General features: G+C 36.6%; 1 protein-coding gene across 7 annotated transcripts in view; it reads right to left on the bottom strand.

Annotated features, from left to right (window-relative positions):
* Positions 1-19,570, bottom strand: part of CNOT4 (CCR4-NOT transcription complex subunit 4) — a 145,006-nt gene that overhangs the window by 53,771 nt on the left and 71,665 nt on the right. For 3 of the 7 annotated variants that reach the window (XM_007076261.3, XM_007076263.3, XM_007076265.3), the window contains exons 3-7: positions 14,667-14,864; positions 7,284-7,370; positions 6,441-6,542; positions 5,557-5,682; positions 1,978-2,102 (exon numbers count right to left, since the gene is read on the bottom strand). In XM_007076261.3, coding sequence (XP_007076323.2) covers positions 1,978-2,102; positions 5,557-5,682; positions 6,441-6,542; positions 7,284-7,370; positions 14,667-14,864 — 638 coding nt within the window. Of the gene's footprint in view, positions 1-1,968; positions 2,103-5,556; positions 5,683-6,440; positions 6,543-7,283; positions 7,371-14,666; positions 14,865-19,570 lie in introns of all 7 variants that reach the window. The other 4 variants (XM_007076260.3, XM_007076262.3, XM_007076264.3 and 1 more) reach the window with 2 other exon arrangements.

The following is a 19,570-nucleotide window of genomic DNA, read 5'->3' on the forward strand; positions in this document are numbered from 1 at the left end:
CATAATCTTTGACTCAGCAGTTCTACTTCTAAGAGCATCAAAGCTATAATCAAAATATTTGTATGAAAAAAATGTTCATCACAGTGTCATAAATAAGGGCACCAAAATGAAAATAATATACACCAGCAGCAGGTTGGTTTAATAAATTTCAAATGCTCATGTATAATGAAATACCATGCAGCCATAAAAAAATTATATTTTCACGACACAGGAAAATATTCATGATAATGGGTATTAAGTTTTAAAACATAACAAACCAATGTATTTTGTGTATATATACATTCACAAGAAGGAAAAGGACTACAAAGAAATACACACTGAGAGGAAATACATCAAATCGTTTTCAGTGAAAATGTCTTGAGTATTGAGATCACATAGAGGATTTACTTTCTTCTGTATGCTTTTATATTATTTTTCAAATTTCCTTAAGTAGAAATATATTGCTTTTATATTCAGGAAATAAAAAACATTATCTCAAAGAGTCTAAATTTTAAATTTCTAGTCTGAATTCTCTAGGGGCTATAAACCCAGAATATGGTTTTAATTAGAGTGACATTTTTAATGAGAACAATAATGTACATAAGTGTTAAAAGCATCTGAAATAAATGTTTACTATAATAACCCCATTCTTATATGAAGCACTACAGAATTAGCAACCAATGAGGTAAGGAATAGAATATGGTTCATAATAAAGTAAACATACAGGGGTAGAAAGGAGTAGGTACAAAAAGATCAATGGAAAGGGTCAAAGCTTATCATCCCCAAAAGATTTCTCTTGGACTTAGCTTTTATTCTTAGCTTTGACAGGCACAAATTTCACACAGTTTACTATACAGTAATTTTATGTTTTGTTCGGTAGGCTCTTTTTATATATTTATATACACATGTATATACATGTGCATGTATGTGTTTATACAAACAATTTGAATAGCCTTTTAAGTGATCTTTACTATCAAGATGAATAAATTTAACCAGGACTTCAGGAATTTGAATACAAGAGTACACATTTGAAGAAACTGACCTGACAACAATGCATGTAGTTATTATTAGCTATATTTGGAAAATGGCCCTTCCATTAGTTTAGTGCTAAATAGATGCTGGACTACAGCAAGCAACAAGCAGACGTTTAGCATATTACTTAAACAAATTTAACTTTGGAATCATTTTTTTTAAGAAGCAAATCAACATATCTAAATTAATTATAGCTATTTACTTAAAATGAATCCATTTTATAAAAATTAAACTTACCAAATCAAAAGAAAATTAACAAGAGCCTAACACACCAAACTTAAGGAACATTCAGGATAGAGTACAACCCCCAAATTATTGTTTTTATTAATCATACCATTTTCTGACAGGCCACAACCAAATATAACCCAAAATGTGAAGATCACCATTATCAGAATGAGACTCAGTACCTAAGACTGTAAGTTTATTTAAACATTGACATAGCACAGGTCTACACAAAAATAAGCCGTTTTCTACGATGAAAAAGATTCTGAATCCTCCCCATTTAGAGAACTTTAGTGATTTCTGCAACTAGAAAACCACAAATATGTGTGTCTCCAACATACAATGCTTCAGATTAACTCCCACTCTTCCTTTTCCAGTATTTCCCCCACATTATATCAGGAGGGAAACCTTAATTAGGTAAATAAGAGCCTTTCAGTAACCAACATCCCTTAATTTCCTTTTTTGCAAGGAGGGTGTTCTCAGGGTCCAGGGCAGTCTGCAAATCAACGCAAAGGGTAGCCATCAAGAGGCTCATTGATGTGTTACCAGGGAGCAGCAGGCAGCAAATATTCAAACCCAGAAACTGTGACTCAACATTTTCTATTTGGTGCAACAACTGTGCACAAATGATACACACTGTCAAGAAGGATTCTGCCTGAAGAAGATGTAGAATGAAAAGAGAAGATCGACAGACATGAAGGGAAGGTGTCTGATCATACTAATATCGGTACTTACGTATCATACCTCTGCAGTGGCGTCACTTTGTTCTTATTCTTATCAACTGAACCCGTAGACAGTTGAAGAAAATTGGGGTTTAATTTATATAATTCTTGAAGTAGTTTCTGTTCATATTCTTGGTGTTTACCCGCCTAATGAAAGAAGAAATAAAAACTGCAGTGGGGCTCATAAAATGGCTGCTAAAAATTAATAACTTACTTTCCAAATTATTAAAGAAATCCTAAATAAAACATGTAAAAGTTTTTCATGGCTTTAGAGAACCTTGTGAGGATGATGCCACAGAACCACTAGACCAATGAAAGTTCTTCCAACAAAACTATGTGATACGTATACCATTAATTAAGGCATTTCATCAACCACTTTATTGTGCAAAAAAGCTTATTAATAGACAACTTTTTTGCTACTTCAAAAAACTAGAGTGTCTTTTAAACCTCATCTTTCATATATGAATGAACTCTTCTAACAGGCCGTTACACAACTTTCCGAAGATCACCAAAAGTAATTAATCTAACTTTTTAAAAGAGACTAAAGGGGCACCTGGGTGGCTCAGTCGATTGAGCGTCCAACTTCAGCCCAGGTCATGATCTCGCGGTCCGTGAGTTCGAGCCCTGCGTCAGGCTCTGTGCTGACAGCTCGGAGCCCGGAGCCTGTTTCAGATTCTGTGTCTCCCTCTCTCTCTGACCCTCCCCCGTTCATGCTCTGTCTCTCTCTGTCTCAAAAATAAATAAACATTAAAAAAATAAAATAAAATAAAAGAGACTAAAAACTACAAAGAGGTCTGGGTGGCTCAGCTGGTTCAGCACCTGACACTTGATTGCAGCTCAGGTCATGATCTCACAGTTCGAATTCAAGCCTTGCGTCAGGCTCTGAGCTGAGAGCACGGAGCCCTGCTCGGTATTATATCTCTCCCTCTCCCTCTCTCTGCCCCTCCCCCACTTAAGCTCTCACTCTCTCCCTCTCAAAAAAAAAAAAAAAAAAAAAAATTTAACATTTAAAAACAACAAAAAATCCAAAAACAAAAAAACCCAAAATAATCAGACTAACACTGTAAATAATACACAGATGAAAAGTCTTATTACATTTTTCATTATCTTGACACTAAGTAAAAATTCCATTAATTTGTTTTTACATAAAAATTAATATATTTTAAATTCCAGACTAGTTTGGAGTTTTATAAATAAAATTTTACTGGAACAGTCATGTTCATTTATTTACTTGCTGTCTATGGTTGCTTTCTGCTATAACAGAAGAATTGACTATTTGCTACAGAGACCATTTGGCCCAGAAAGCCTAAAATATTTACTGACTGGCCCTTTACAGAAAAAGTCTGCAGATCACTGCTCTATACACAAAAAAGAGAAATTTGTATTTACTGTAGTCGTAGCAGTATATCAGAAGGCAATGTCACAAACATTATGGGAGAAATTAGGCAAAGACTATTTCTGGAAAACTAGTCCAACACAAAAATAAATCCCAATGAAATTATTCTGAATAACTTTCTACTATTTGTATGTATATTACAACCGAAACAACATGTTTACTTACCTTCAAGGATTGTTTACTTATCTTAAAAGTGTGGGCTAACTAGATGTTATGGGAAAACCAAATCCAGAACAGGACAGATCAAAACAGAAACAAAACAATAAAAACAAGCAAGGGCAATATCATCTAATCGAGTATGACTGTATCATATATACTGCACAACTTATCATTCCCTATTCTTTTTTTTTTTTTTTTTAATGTTTAGCTATTTATTTTGAGAAAGAGAGAGTGAGAGAGAAAGCGCATGCGTGGGGGAGGGGACAGAGAAAGGGAGAGAGAAAATCTGAAGCAGGCACCACGCTTTCAGGACGGAGCCTAATGCGGGGCTTGATCTCACAAACCATGAGCTCATGACCTGAGCCAAAATCAAGAGTCAGACGCTCAAACAACTGAGCCACCCAGGCGCCCCACATCGTCCCCTGTTCTGAGAGGCGCTCCTGCCTGTTTCAAATGGATCTACAAATGTTTCATACAGCACTAAAGTTTGAGATATGCAGTAACAAGGAAAGAGCTGATGTTTACTGTGATATAATCTGTTCAAATTTCCTTTGTATATAGAGAAGTGTTTTAATAAAGAAACCTCCTTTCAAATTAATTTTAAACTCACATAAAGAAAAACAGATGAGTTCATCACAACAGTGAATTTTAAATTGTTAAGAAAAAATACAGTCAGATGTGGATTTTACATCTTTAAAACATGAAAAGCCTTGAAATTTTTTTCTACAATCAATACTTCGGGAGATATTCTGGCTTTTATTAGCAACTAAAAGCTGAAACTAATACTCAAATGATTCTACAGGGGCAGTCCAGAGAGACAGGTTAAATCCCATTACAAGTAAGTTCCAAGGGCCACCTATCCATTTTCATTTATAACTCAATAATACTCAAAAAAGAGATCAAGTAGGGCTTAGAAACTCTTTAGACAGAGATTTTCATTGTAATAGTAGCATGAGTAGTGCATATTCTCTACTTGTCAAAATTAGTTTGAAGTGGTTCAACCTTAGATTTTATCCAAGAAGGTTTTATCCAAAGAAAGAAAACAAATTAAGAAGCATTTATTAGATAAGAAGTCATCTGTGCCCATTAAGTATCACAGAGACCTTATTTTAACACTGTTTTGGGATCATCAAGAAATACTATCAAGACATACCAATGAATTGATTACAATGAGACTTAATCTGTAGTAACTCCAAGTCAAAAAAAAAAAAAAAAAAAAAAAAAGGCAGTATTTCATTTAACAATCTGCTCTTAAAGGCGACCCTACCAGACTTTCTCTAGCTTGACCTAGAGAATCAAAGTTGGCAATCAATGCTGCCCCCACCTTCTAAATGAGAAGGGTATTCCTGCAAAAGTCCACAGCAACAATCTGAAGACCTCAGCTACAATAGGGAAGTGCAGCATTGTGCTTTGGTATAATCCTCATTTAATATGCATGTGGTCAACATTTTTACTTGTAAAGGCCTGTTTATACTACAAATTGAAAGGAGACTAGAGGACAGAAAATATAAAAAAGAACATGGGATAATAAACCTTCAACTCATGACACTGATTCAGTGTACGCTTTCATGGGGAGAATCATTTTATAAAAATGTTACCTTATCAGCAACATTCGATAGGTTTATTATTCTCTAGCATGTTCTATAAAGAGTGGAAATTAGCAAGGAAAAACCTCATAATTACAGTAACCCACTTAGCTTTCATTTTGCTGATATTCCCACTAAAGTAGCATTTACCAAAATGCCTTCGTTGGCCAATTAAGTTCTGAATGTACATTCCCTTCCTGGATATGTATTAGCATATTAAAGACTCTGAGAAGTCCTGTAAGAAAGAAACCTATTCATCTTCATTCACACTTAATGGACTACCGACCCATCTTTATTACAACAATAATTCTGTAGAACTGATATTCCACGGAACACTGGAAAATGCTACTTTAATAATAATTAAAAAAATAGAATCCCTAGTTTTTGCTTTTGTAATTTTAACTTATAAAGAAAAATACTCCCTTTTCCGCAAAGTTTATAATTCACATTAATTTACTACCTGCATTTCCTCTTTTGTGAAGCTGGCCGCCTCATCCCCCAATTCATGTAGATACATGCAGTCAGGCTTCGGACACTGCATATTCTTTAAGAAGTAACTGCAGTATTTTGTTGTACCTAGAGATGCCTGTAGGAGAGTTGGGGAGGGGGAAAAATGACCCAAAATGTGAATTGACACAATGAAGATTTCCATCTTTGGCGTTTTCACTTCACCTAAAATGAGGCATCAATGTAACCAAAACAGTAAGTAAGGCTCTGAATACTGGAGAACTAAACTATTACTAAGCAGAACTTATTAAAAATGATGCTCATTTGGAAGAACTCAAGAACCCCCTCCCCTGCCCAAGTCTATGGTTTCCAGAATCTGAGTACCCAAATCTTCCCTAGGGATCAGAAGACAAGATACACAAAATCTGTTCCACGTTATAGTAACTTCTTGCAAGTAACTGTACTTGCTCATTAAGAAGGCAAATTCTTTTTTCTAGTTATGCCAGCCTTTTTCCACTTAAATAAAGCATGGCTCAGTGGGACCCCTTATTCAAACCTGAACTGATCAATATTCAAATATTTAAGGACAACAAATCAGAACCATTTTCTGTCATAAGTATCATAGATCCTATTTTCACAAAATAAGATTATGTGTAATTACAGAAGATTTTTAAAGATTATCACCTAAAAATGAATGTGTTTATTCCTACCTGGTCAAACAAGACCCTACACATAATCTGGCAGTAAACAAATCAGCTGTCATAAATTAGTATGGATACTTAAGAAGCAATCTTCAAATAGACCCCCCTCAAATGTAATAGGTAAATCCTAGCCTCTCCTCTATTTACTACATTGTACCTCTTCCCCCTTAAAAAAACATCAAGAGGAACATATTACCTTAAGTGTTCTGCCATCTACTACCACATTGTTGACACACTGTATGGCTCTGAGAGCATCTTCTGACCGGATATAGGTTACATAAGCACTGGCGCTTGGACCCTAAAGTGACAACACACTGTTACCAAAGTTTCAAATTCAACAAAAACTTTAGCAATTCCTTTGCACCCTGCCTAGGGAATTCTGAAGGCCTTTACTACTACTATCATTAATAATAATGACAATAATTAGAAGTAGTAGTAACTCTGATTAAACCATATACTAGTTTATCTTAAAACAACCATACTTAATGAATTTTATCTGATTTTAAGTATACTAAAATATATATGGATAAAATATCATCCCTGGCTTGGTATTTATATTTTTAAAGTCATTTGACAGGCTCGTCAAGGTTACAATAAGCTTTGAAAGTTAGATTTAAAAAAATAAGATCTGAAGATTTGTCAAATTATGTTCTCCCCAAAATAAAAGCAATTTGCGAGAGTATTCTATCTGCTAATACCAGCATAACAAAGATGCTCTACTAAGTTTTCAATAGTTGAAAATATTAATTAGAAACCATCACCTTATTATCGCATTACCTGATAATAGACTCAACTCCCCCTCCCCACCAAACGAACACTAAACTTTGTTTTACTGTTTCCCTCTTATTATCAATTCACTGTTAAGTCCTGATGAGTCAAATGAGCATGAGAAATTCCCCCACCCCACCAACAGAGGTCACTACACTGCTTAAATCCTTGACCCTCAGGCTTTGTAATTAAAGCTGAATTTTCCTTCTGAACAGCCCAGGTCAAGCCCAGACCATAGGGAGGAAAGGCAAAAATCCCTATAATGAGTTACCTGTGAGCCTGCATATGATGTGCTATTATTGATGACAACTTTATGTATTTTACCAAACTTCCCAAAATATTCTGGTCGTTTTAAAACCTATAAAAGAAGAAGAAATAAGGTATAATGTGTCCCCATTTTCATCAGTGTTATCCTTATAATGGGGACATAACCATCCCTCTTCAGTGAAAGGAAAATAGTTTTTAAAGTTTTCTAATAAATGTGACTACTTCCTAATTTACAATTTGTGTGGTTAACCTATAGGATATTATCAACAGAGTGTAAAAGCTATTTTTTATTGACCCAGTATATGGAAACTGAGACTCACTAAATTTGGTATTACCCACCATGTTCTAGTATCTGCACCAATAATCAGTGAAATCTTACCTTCACAGTATTCTTAAACACCAAAACAATCAAACATCTTAACCACATTTTCATTAATAGATGATCCTTATGAAAAAGTAATTCTCAAAACAATGACCAAATAATTATGTATTAAACACAGACAGAAACTCAAGAACAGACATAAGTAGAGACAGTCTTTACTCATAAATCTATTGTATATAATATTTGATATGTTAAAGTTACAAATTGCAAATACGGTAACAATGTTCCTCAACCTTCTAAGCTTAATGATGTATCACTGTATGTGTGTACTTATTCTCTTTGTGTTGATTTTGCGGTTTCTTGATTATCTCCTCTGTGTGTGTGCGTTTTTTTCCCTACTCTTTGCCTAGTAAACAACATATATGGGGTGATGGAAACAAATTTATTCATTTCTCTATTACCCGGTTACTTCTTTGTAGTTATTCCCCCTTATACCTGTGCCACCTCCTTTACTTTGTGATCACTATATGCATTCATTTTACTTTACTTACAGACTTACTTGACCTGTGTTAATCTGACCAATATGTAACCTGATATAAAACTTCTCCCATAATTTCCAACTACTTTAAAATTAAATTTGGTTCTTTTCCTAGAAAAGAAATAGAAAATTTATCTATAGACCTACTGTTCTTACAACCTCTACAAATAGCAAGCTCTCTCTCGAGGAAGTTTTCTGTGTGTACCTGTCCAAGTGTGTGCCAAGTATTCTTTCCAAACACTCTTAATTTGGTAACATTCTCACATACTTACAACTCAGCTAATGTGTTCTGTATGACAGAATCAAGACTTTGTGAAATAGTGTATGGCTGAGGTATCATAAATTCCTAACAGTTTTCAACTTAATTAACAATTATTTTTTACCACATTTTGCTTTAGGTTCTTACAAGTATAGGGTTGTCATGTTTTCTATAGCCAATTTTAATGGATTATGAGATGATACTTTTGGTTTTCGATCTTTTTTCCACCAAATCCCCTAACATATGAAACTATTAAGTGGTGAAGGCAATGGCCCTGAGGCTTTACACAGCAAAGTCCCAGGGCTGAGGAGCAGGGGGAAGAGTTTATTTTGAAAAGCTTCCTGGCTGGTGGAGCGTAGAACTGTATTCACTATTCCAGCTGGATGCATACCAACTCAGCGAAAGGCTCCACAGCCAACATACCTGCTTCAAAGGTTCAGGCTGGTCAGTTTATGCTACATCAGCATCTCAAATCACATCTGAGTTTATGGCAGTAGCTCTCAATGAAGGCAGCATTCAAGAGAGCATTTAAAAATCCGTGGGAGCTTTTCTTGGGGGAGGTTGTCAAAATGAATGGGAGGCAATACTTATGTTCAGTGCATGAGAACCAGGAATGGCTTACCAGGCTTGGGCTAGCCCTGCAAAATGAAGAACTGTCCTGCACAATTGCTGAATGTCCTATAAGACATTAATGTAGCTGAGAAGCCTATGTATAATTAAGTGAACCCAGAAACAAACTCCACATTATACATAAACTCAAAGTAGTTCCCTACAATTTTGACATATGTTGAATTTACAGGAAAGCAAATAATATGTAATTCAGGGAAGACTACAAGTGCTTTATTCAGAATTATACTAAGAGTTGTTTCGGAAAAATCACACCATTGGCATTTCATGGTACCTGAGTTGCCAATACAGATACCTGTAACAATCTGCATTGTGGGTGTCACATTCACAGTGATTCTACAAAAAATGTAAGTATTCCACTATTTTATTGTATACTTAACAATAGTATGTCCCAAACCTGAATATGCATATAAATCATCCAAGGATCTGGTAAAATTGTGTATTTGGATTCAGTAGCTCTGGGGCAGGGCCCGAGTTTACATAATAAGCACCCAGGTGATACTAATGCTACCAGCCCAGAAGCTGCACCTTGAACAGCAAGGTCCTAGAGTAGGGGTACCCAAGCTTTACATGTAGAAATAGTATTGTATAATTATTTTCCTCTTAGTACTTTTATTTCTTTACTTCATGAAAGTCAAGGAGTGTTATAAAATATTTTTAAAAAATGGTTACTGGTTCTGATAAGAAAACCACTGGCTTATGGAAATAGTTTCTGGCCAATATTTGGCTACAAGACCTTCAATACAACATAAGATTTCTGTATAACTACACTGACATGTCACATTGGAGCCAGAATGATTATTTCCAAAGCACACATCTAGCCATGTCACTCTGTTCTTAAGAACATTCAACAGGTTTCCACAGCCTTTAGGATAAAGTGCAAACTCCTTGGCGTGGTTAAAAACCCTTCAGAATCTGTTACTACTTACCTCGCCAGCCTCATCTCTCACCACTGCACTCTAATCTTCCAGCCAAACAAATCACTTGCAGACTGAGATCTTTCTCATCCAGGAGCATTTGTATAGTTCCTGTGCCTGAAGCACTTTACCCCAAAGACAGCAGAAGAGTACATACCTCGCCAGCAAGATCGGGTGCTCTCTCTTGTGCCTCCATAGCCCTCAGTACTACTCATATTACAGTAACTGTTAGCTTGAAAATAAGCAGGGACCACGTCTGTACTGGTGTATACTCAGTGTCTTATACACTGCCCAGCACATGGTACCCCATAAATGCTTATTGAAAAGGGAACAATTTTAACACTGAACAAAAAGAATTACATGGATAAAGAACACCGATGGGCCTCAGAGTATTAGCAAATGGCCCTATGGCTGATAAGAAATGGCTTGCCCAGGCAAGGGAAATTTAAATAATTTAAACTTTCTATATTAAGTTAAATATTCTAGATTCTGTCTAAACATACAACTAGCAAAACAGTATTCTAGTGAATAAAAGGTATGGGGAATAGGCAGAATACCCTACATATCACATTATCCGTATATTCAATGTCATATATTTACTTCACAGTGAGCCAGCTTTAATACTAATATAGAATATAAAAAGCTACATGACAGGGGCGCCTGGGTGGCTCAGTCAAGTGTTCGACTTCGGCTCAGGTCATGATCTCGTGGTTTGTGGGTTCGAGCCCCGCATGGGGCTCTGTGTTGACAGCTCGGAGCCCAGAGCCTGCATCAGATTGTGTGTGTGTGTGTGTGTGTGTGTGTGTGTGTGTGTGTGTGTGTGTTCCTCTTCCCCCACTTGCTGTCTCTCTCAAAAATAAATAAACATTAAAAAAAAAAAAAGACTACATGACAGAATTATAAATGCCCAATGGCATGCCAAATGTTTAAAATGTCTTCCTCTAGGGGCGCCTGGTGGCTCAGGTGGTTAAGTGTCCGACTTCGGCTCAGGTCAGGATCTCATGACTTGTGAGCTCGAGCCCCGCATCGGGCCCTGTGCTGACAGCTAAGGGCCTGAAGCCTGCTTCAGACTCTGTCTCCCTCTCTCTCTGCCCCTCCCCTGCTCTCACTCTGTCTCTTTCTCAGAAATAAACATTAAAAATTTTTTTAAATAATAAATAAACTGTCTCCCTGTATATTCTTTGGGAACACAGTCAAGTTTTCATGAACACTACAGAGAAAATCAAAACCTTGGTAAACAGACAGAAGGATGAATGACTAGAGAAATGGATGGACAACAAACCAATGATCAGTGTAAAACACTAGAATAGGACCTTTAAGACCAGGGGATTAGAAGTGGGGGCGGGTGGAGGTGGGGGTTGGGGGGTGGGTCCTAGTCCTGGCTCTGCTATGAAACAGCTGTGTGATCTTAGGCAAGTCACTTAACTTCCCTATGCCTCAACTTCTCATTTGTAAAATAACATGGTTCTGTCTTTAAAGTCTTTTAGTTCCTCAAACAAGCTACTCTCTCAGACCACCACATACCTGGGACACACTTGTCCTTATCTGCGGCCTAGGGAATCCCTAGTAATTCTTAATTATCCTTCCCTCAGGAAGGCTTTTTGTGGATATCTATAGTAGCCAAGTCCCCTATTGTTATATGTTCCCCCAAAACTCTGTACTTCTCTGTTTATAAATGCTTAGCACAGTTAAAAGTACTTAAATTCTGTCTTCCCAACAGTTATTAATTACGAGTAGAGACTGGGGTGCTTGGATGGCTCAGTTGGTTGAGCATCTGACTTCAGCTCAGGTCATGATCTCACGGCTTGTGAGTTCAAGCCCCATATCGGGCTCTGTGCTGACAGCTCAGAGCCTGGAGCCTGCTTCGGATTCTGTGACTCCCTCCCTCTCTCTGCCCCTCCCCTGCTCATGCTCTGTCTCTCTGTCTCTCAAAAAATAAATAAATGTTAAGAAAAAAAAAAAAAGAGTAGAGACTGTGTCTGGCTTGCTGAACTACTTTATCTACAACATCAAAGTATCTAAAACAGGGTAAAAATTCAGAAGTTAATTTAGAAAATGAATGAATTAGGTTCCAGCAAATCCAAAATTTTAGGATTTAGAAGATAATTACCTCTAATCACTACCTCTAACTATATACCATAACTTCTAAAATAGTTTTTTTTCCTATTTATCAATAAGTGAATACATTTGATAATCAATCATGGTATTAAGTTTTTTGAGGCAAAAAATTATTTTCAAAATAATCTTGAATTTTTCCTAAACTCTCCTGTTAATCAGAATCCAGTCAAATACAGGGTGCCTGGGTGGCTCAGTTGGTTAAGCATGCAACTTTGGCTCAGGTCATGATCTTGCGGTTTGTGAGTTTAAGCCCCGTGTCAGGCTCTGTGCTGACAGCTCAGAGCCTGGAGCCTGCTTCGGAGTCTGTGTGTCCCTCTCTCTCTCTGCCCCTTCCTTACTTGTGCTGTCTCTCTCTCTCAGAAATAAATAAACATTTAAAAAAAATTAAATTAAAAAAAAAAAATTCAGTCACACACCAAATTGTTCATCATCCAAAAATAATAGGGAGCTCCTTTAACCTGAAAGTTACCACTAGCAATTTGAAACTTCAAGTTTTCTAATAAAGCTGACTTTAAGTTTTCCAAACGGAAAAGATTATACACACAAATTAAGAGGATGTGTTAAGATATTATTGTTTAGAAATGGTAGGATTGAGTAAATAAAACAGTGGTCTCTGATCTTCCTAGGGTTTCAAGTGAAATAAATGAGAGAAACCAATGTTTAAAAAAATTCAGGGTCTTCTCACCAAGAACACTGATTTCAAAAGTATAAAACCAGTACAGTGTTTTTTTTTTTTTTTAAGGCACATTTAGATTCATGATAAGGTGTCCTCTCTCACTAGTCACCACCTAGATTAATTTCTTTCTGTGTAACAGTTCTTCAGATTAACATTACTGGAGTTATGTTTTGAAGTGGAAATAAGAAATCTCTGGAAGTAAATAGAAACAAATCACAGAATACAAAGAGGAGGCAGAAAACCTATAATCCAAACAGCAGACTGAGACTATGGCTTAATTTTAGCCAGCTTTCAGGCATTGCTCCCTATGTGCCTCCAGTACTATAGGTGACAGGACCCAGGATGTATTAACACAGTCAAGTACATGCATATCCAAGATCTGTCAAATCAAAATAAAAGTTCCATTCATTTACTGGAATACCAGTTTCAGAAAGCACAAGTAGACTCTAATCAGTAAGATCAGTAGGAGTAAACAGAGACAGATAAAGTAAAAAACTTTCAGAGGCAAGAAGGGCCCTTTTTTCTAGTTAGAAAAAAGACAAGAGTTGAAAGATGAAGACAGAAGGACTGGTGCAAAGTTGTAGTGGTGTTCAAGAAAATGGTCACAAGTGAAGTGGGGTTCTGCCTGCCTGAGGAATTAAAAAGAAAAAAGAAAGAACTGGCTGTTGAGGTTGAGTCACAGACCTGAAATGAGCTCTCATCCTTAAGAGCCATTGCTGAAAAGTCCTTTCGTGTGGAATTCTAGACCAACCCCATTGGCTTTGCAAAGAACCTGGTCTCCTGAAGGACTCATGCAACCCACTAATGCCAGCATCCCTGGACTTAGGTCCAAGTAATTCTGGAGTTGCCTCTATGTTTATTGCCAATGAGAAAAGCCTTCTTGGTAAGGTCTCTCTGACTTTCTCTTCTACTGATCTCGAAGCCCTTCACAACCTCAATTACACAGTAAACTTAATGTTTACACTCGTTAAATTTCATTCTTCTTGGGCCATTAGCCCACTTAGCCAAGTGTGAAGATTCCCACCTCCCTAAGCATATTCACTATAACCTTCCCTCTTAATGGGTACCATGAGGAATATTACTCCAAATTCTTCTTGAGGGGTACCTTTGGCAGAGCCCCCAAATCCAACTCTCTCCTACTCAAGTGAACACTCTGGCTGTCAATCAGCTTCTATCTGCCCTCCCATCAATCTAGTCAGCACCTCCTAACACATCAGAAATGAAAACTTAGCAGATATACATCCAAGGGTCTCAGGGAAAGTTATGAGCTCAATGTTACTCTTACAGCACTGGTGGTGAAAGGAGAAAAAAGAGGTAATAAACAGAGGGGATAATAAGGTCTGCTCTGCCTCCAAACAAACACCACAGAACCCGGTCCATTATTTTCCTTCATCAAATTCTCCCTCTTTCCCCAAACTTGGCTTGAAATGAATGAATAAAGAATGATGGTACAGCGTAGCAGTAGTTCTCTAACTCTTCTATAAGCAAGAATCACTACTTGGGCAGGATTAAAAAAATACAGCTCTCTAGTGGGTTCACGTAGCTGCATGCCCAGGACGATCCTTACACAGCTACAGAAAAGAGGAAAGAAACAGAGTAGTCATGTCACATGCTAGCCATATGGCAATATAAAACAATTATCCAACTTTCATAGATTATTAGCACTAAAGGAGATTTTAGAGATTTAGGTCAACCACCTCATTTTACAACTAAAGAAAAGGAGGCCAAGAAAGATAAAGACACTTGCCTAAGATCACAACTGGCCATCGGTTGCTTAGAGAGAATTAAAAAATCATTTCCCATTCTCTCCTAAGTTTTAATAATTTCAGGGAAATCCTGGAAATAGGCAAGGTCAGCTGTTATTTCCAAATAAGATAAGCAAAAAAGAAAAAAAATGTCAAGTTGAGAAAGAAAACACAAGAGGGCTTACCTCAGGGTCTGCTAGGCGCTGAGACAGACCTACAACAAAGACGAGGTTTTTTTGTACAACACGTACACTAGCCAAATGTTTGCGATTTTCTGATATTTTCTGTTTTCTCTCATTCTGTTTCTGTTTTTTCTCATTCTTTATCCTCTGCAATTCTTCCTGGGAGAGTGGTTTATAAACTGCTGGGTCTTCTGGATATGGCTTTAAGCACAAAACAAAGAAGTTAGTATTAAATATGGAAAGACATAAGGTATATACATAAACAGTGATCAAATTCTGGATGATGGGTATGTGGTTATTTGTTACATCTCCCTTTTTCTCAATCTTTTTTTTTTTTTAAGTTTATTTATTTATTTTGAGAGAGCGAGAGAGAGAAAGAAAGTGCAAACAGGGAAGGGACAGAGAGAGGGAGAGACAGAATCCCAAGCAGGCTCTTCGCTGTCAGATGTGGGGGTTGGACTCATAAGATGTGAGATCATGACCTCAGCCGAGATCAAGAATAGGATGCTTAATGGACTGAGCCATGCAGGGGCCCCCCCTCAATCTTTCAATTGCTTCAAGTATTATTTATTTAATAAATTTAAAATTATACAAGTTTTTTAAAAATATTTATCTTTTTAGAGCTTAGCACAGACTATTTTTAGCACTAAACTTAAAATACTCCAGAATTACAAAGGTTCTATAATTTAAAAAAATACAACGGTGGTATTCCGTATAGTGTCCAGCAGAGTTGACAGGAAAAATCAAACATCTAAGGTGCTGTGGAAGAGGCAAAGAGTAGAAGTTATTACCTCATGTAAACATGGCTTTATATACTATTTTCAATAAGCACTTAATGAAAACCTACTATGTGTTAGAAGATTAACGAAGTGCTTATTCTTCAATTCATTCTTAGAGGAAGATAAACGGGCAAATAAACAACAATCTATAGGTTCTCTGGTTCAGGAGTTTGACTTTAGTTTCAACACTTACTAGCCATGTGGACTTAAGCAAGTCAATTAAATTCTATGTCTCAGTATCCTCACAAGCTGAAAATAATCTTGAAGGTGGGGGTAAAGATAAAATAAAACAATTATTGGGGTGCCTGGGTGACTCAGTCAGTTAAGCGTCTGACTTAGCTCAGGTCACAATCTCTGAGCTCGTGAGTTTGAACCCCGCGTCAGGCTCTGCACTGACAGCTCAGTCTGGAGCCTGCTTCAGATTCTGTGTCTCCCTCTTGCTGTCACTCCCTGTTTGTGCTCCGTCTCTCTGCCTAAAAATAAATAAACATGAAAAAAAATTCACAAAAAAATAAAGCAATTATTATCGTGACTGGCACATAGTAATCCCTCAATAAATACTAGCAATTCCAACGTTGTAATTTTTTCCTTTTTTGTCATTATAATATTGTTTTCATTGCTACTGTTAATGCCAAAGCTAACGGTCGTCTGAATAAGAGCTGTGGACTCACACTGCCTGGCTTTGAATCTGGGCTCCTCTTTACCATCTGAGAGACCTTGGCTAATTTATGTGACCTGCCTGCCTCAGTCATCCTTTCTGTAAAATAGGAATCACAGGACTTTATTAAGAGGGTTTCTGTAAGAGTTACAAAAGGAAATACATTAAAGTGATTAAGACTGTGTCCTATACATAAGCATTCAATAAATCGGTTATTATTACTACTAATAAAAAATAGTTAATAAATGGAAGACAGGACACATTAAATACAATCATATCTAAATGTGGATACCCAGAGATCCCAGAAATAGAAAATTGTGCCTATCAGAATACAGGAGTGGGGGCTAACAGAAATGATGACCTCCAGGAAAAAAGTAGGAACAAGGTACAGTGGAGAGAGTATCCGAAAGCTTGAGACCCTGCTATGCTTTTAACATAAAGGTACTTTTCATCTTTCCCTATGTAAGTAAAACACAAAAACAAATAAAACCCCTCAAATTTGTGAACACACTCAGATTAATGCTAAAGGCAATTGAGAAAGTGAGACTTTTCTTTACGTTCCTCGGCTTCTACTGGTAATATCATAAGGTCTCCAAAAACCCTGTTCTTCAATCTTCAGACATTCTTAGTGGTCCTGCAGGATCTAAGCACCCATACCATTGATTCCCACATTTAAAAATCTGCATCTTCCAGCTAATTGGTCCTATGTGACATGCTCTAACTTCCTTGCGAGTGGGAGGCAAATAAAACAGCTGACTTGGTAATCCATGACCCGAAGTCTGTCTCTAGGATGAAATACAAAGCCAGTAGTGCACATTTTAGGAGCTCAATAAATATTTGCCAAATGAACACCAAGCTACTCCCTAAAACTGAAAAGTTGGCAATGCTAATTTTCCTTTTTAAAAAGTCTTAACTTTTCTACAGGTTTCACAAAAAGGAGGAGAAGCATGCATCCCGTGAGCGCTGCTCCACCACACACACACACCACCGTAAATACCTCCTCAGCAAACCCAGGGACAGGAAACTTAACAAGCTGGTACGAAGAGTGGAGGAAGAGAGGCGGACTAACAATGAGACAGAGACGCATAATCTGAATAACTGCAGAGAGTGTGACCTACAAAGCGAGCAACGATAGTACTGAAAATGATCATAAAGAAAAACACATCTGGTCTACTTTTTGACTGAAACACATACACTAAACTTAATTTTCTAGAAATATAGCACCAGATGAAAAATTATAAGCAGGGGAGCTTTCTTTAAATATATTATTATATGTTATGTACCAAAGGAGTGTGAAGTATGTCACCTATGGAAAAGCAGTTTTAATGTGTAAAACATTTTTAATAGTGTTAATTTGATGATAAACTGCCAAACTATTAAGGTGGTTTATAATATAAATCACTTATTTTCTAATATAATATAATATAATCACTAATATATCACTTATTTTCTTTCATCTGTGTAGTTATGGTCCCACTTCTATTTCTAATGTATCTTTATGTCTCTTCTCTTTATTTTCTGATCTGACCTGCCAAGAATTTGATTATTTTATTGGTCTTTCAGAGAACCAGCTCTAACTTTTATTGAAATATTACTTTTTTCTATTTTACCAAATTCTGCTGAATCCCTGCGCTTCCACTATCACAATGTTTAATACTCTCTTTTGGTTTCTTAACCTGCAATAAGCTCACTCATTTTTGTTCTGTTTTCCAATAAATGTATTTACAGCTTTAACTTTTCCTCCTGCTAGAAATGATGTAAACTACCATATAAAGCTTTATTTTTTAACCAATATCTTAAAAATGATAGATGATCTGCAGTGAGAAGTCCCAAGCCAATTTCTGTATAAAGGTCAAAATCCAGAGAGGGAAGTGTAAAGTCTTTGTAACAACAAATGGGGAAAGAGGGACAGCATTCAAAGCCCAGGGCCAGACCAAGATGAAAACTCTTTGGGGAGATCATCTCCATGTTAAGCTGAGACCCAGGCCTGTTAGTTTCAGGATAAGAATAAACTACAGAGAAGTCAGAACAAGATAAAAAAACAAAACAAAACAAAACAAAACAAAACAAAACAAAACAAAACAAAAGGGAGATAGAAGAAAATCAGTTGTTGAAGGAGAAGTTGTTGAAACCAATCTTAGGGAAGATTTGCATCCTGGAGACTTAAGGTCTTTATACTTGGCCCCACCAAAGACCATTATGCTTGAGGCATCCCTAATGGCAATGTTCACAGTATCCAGCAGAAGCCAAATCAAAATCTCTCTAGAGGAGGGCAAATCTACCTTGGACCCTGGAGAACCCTACAAATAATTCAATGACAACAACCAGGAAGCAGGCAGGCATAGATAATCAAGCACATAAAGAAAACAACGTGAAAAACAACCAGTAGAAACATTCCTCACAGACTCTAGTGGAATTACTGGATACAGATTTAAAAATAATGCTTATCTGTTTAAATAAATATATGATAAACTTGAAAGTATGTGCAGGGTATAAAAATCTATTTAACATATATCAAGCATGAAAAAAGAACAAACATTACTTCTAGAAAGGCAAAATTTTAGAATTCAATAGACATATTTAGCCAAAGATGACCAAAAACAATTCAAACACAATATGAAAGATCAGAAGAAATCATCCATTAATGCATTAAGGAAAGAAAAAAAAAAACCAAACGAACAAAAAACCAGAAAGGAAATTAAGAGACATGGAAGGTAGTAAAAAAAATCTGAAAAATATTTAATCAGAGTCCCAGAAGAAGAAAGAGAATAAAGACAATATCTGAAGAGATGATAACTGATTTTTTTTTTCCCCCAGAACTAATGAAACTCACAAAGGTACAGATTTAAGAAGCCCTATAAACCCCAAGCAGGATAAATAAAAAGAAATACACAACGGAGTTCTTCTTTTTGGAACTGGTTAATATTTCCAGTGTGGCCTAAGAGTCAATTTTTGTGTTCACTACACTTGTATTTTAAAGTTTTATACTAATTTGGAGTGCCTGGTTGGCTCAGTTGGAAGTATGTGCCTCTTGATCCCGGAGTCATGAGTTTGAGCCCCATGTTGGGTGTAGAGAAAGTAAATTAGTACTTACAAATAAATAAATTAAAATAAAATAGGGGTGGTGCCTGGGTAGCTCAGTTGGTTAAGTGTCTGCCTTTGGCTCAGGTCACGATCTCACGGTCTGTGAGTTTGAGCTCAGCATCAGGCTGTCTGCTCTGAACACAGAGCCTGCTTCACATCCTCTGTCCTCCTACCCCCACTCCCTGCTCCTCTCCCACTTGCCCGCTCTCTCTCTCAAAATAAACTTTAAATAAATAAAGTTTTGTGCTAATTTGCACAAAGTTGGATGCATGTACAAACACACATATGCTTGCTAATTGTGTCATTCAATATTTTCCATTTCCCTTTATTTGGTCTACTTCATCTATCAAATTCTAAAATATAGAAGTTAGAAGTCTCTCCTTTAT

The sequence above is a fragment of the Panthera tigris genome, chromosome A2 (assembly GCF_018350195.1).
Source record: "Panthera tigris isolate Pti1 chromosome A2, P.tigris_Pti1_mat1.1, whole genome shotgun sequence".
Lineage (NCBI taxonomy): Eukaryota > Metazoa > Chordata > Mammalia > Carnivora > Felidae > Panthera > Panthera tigris.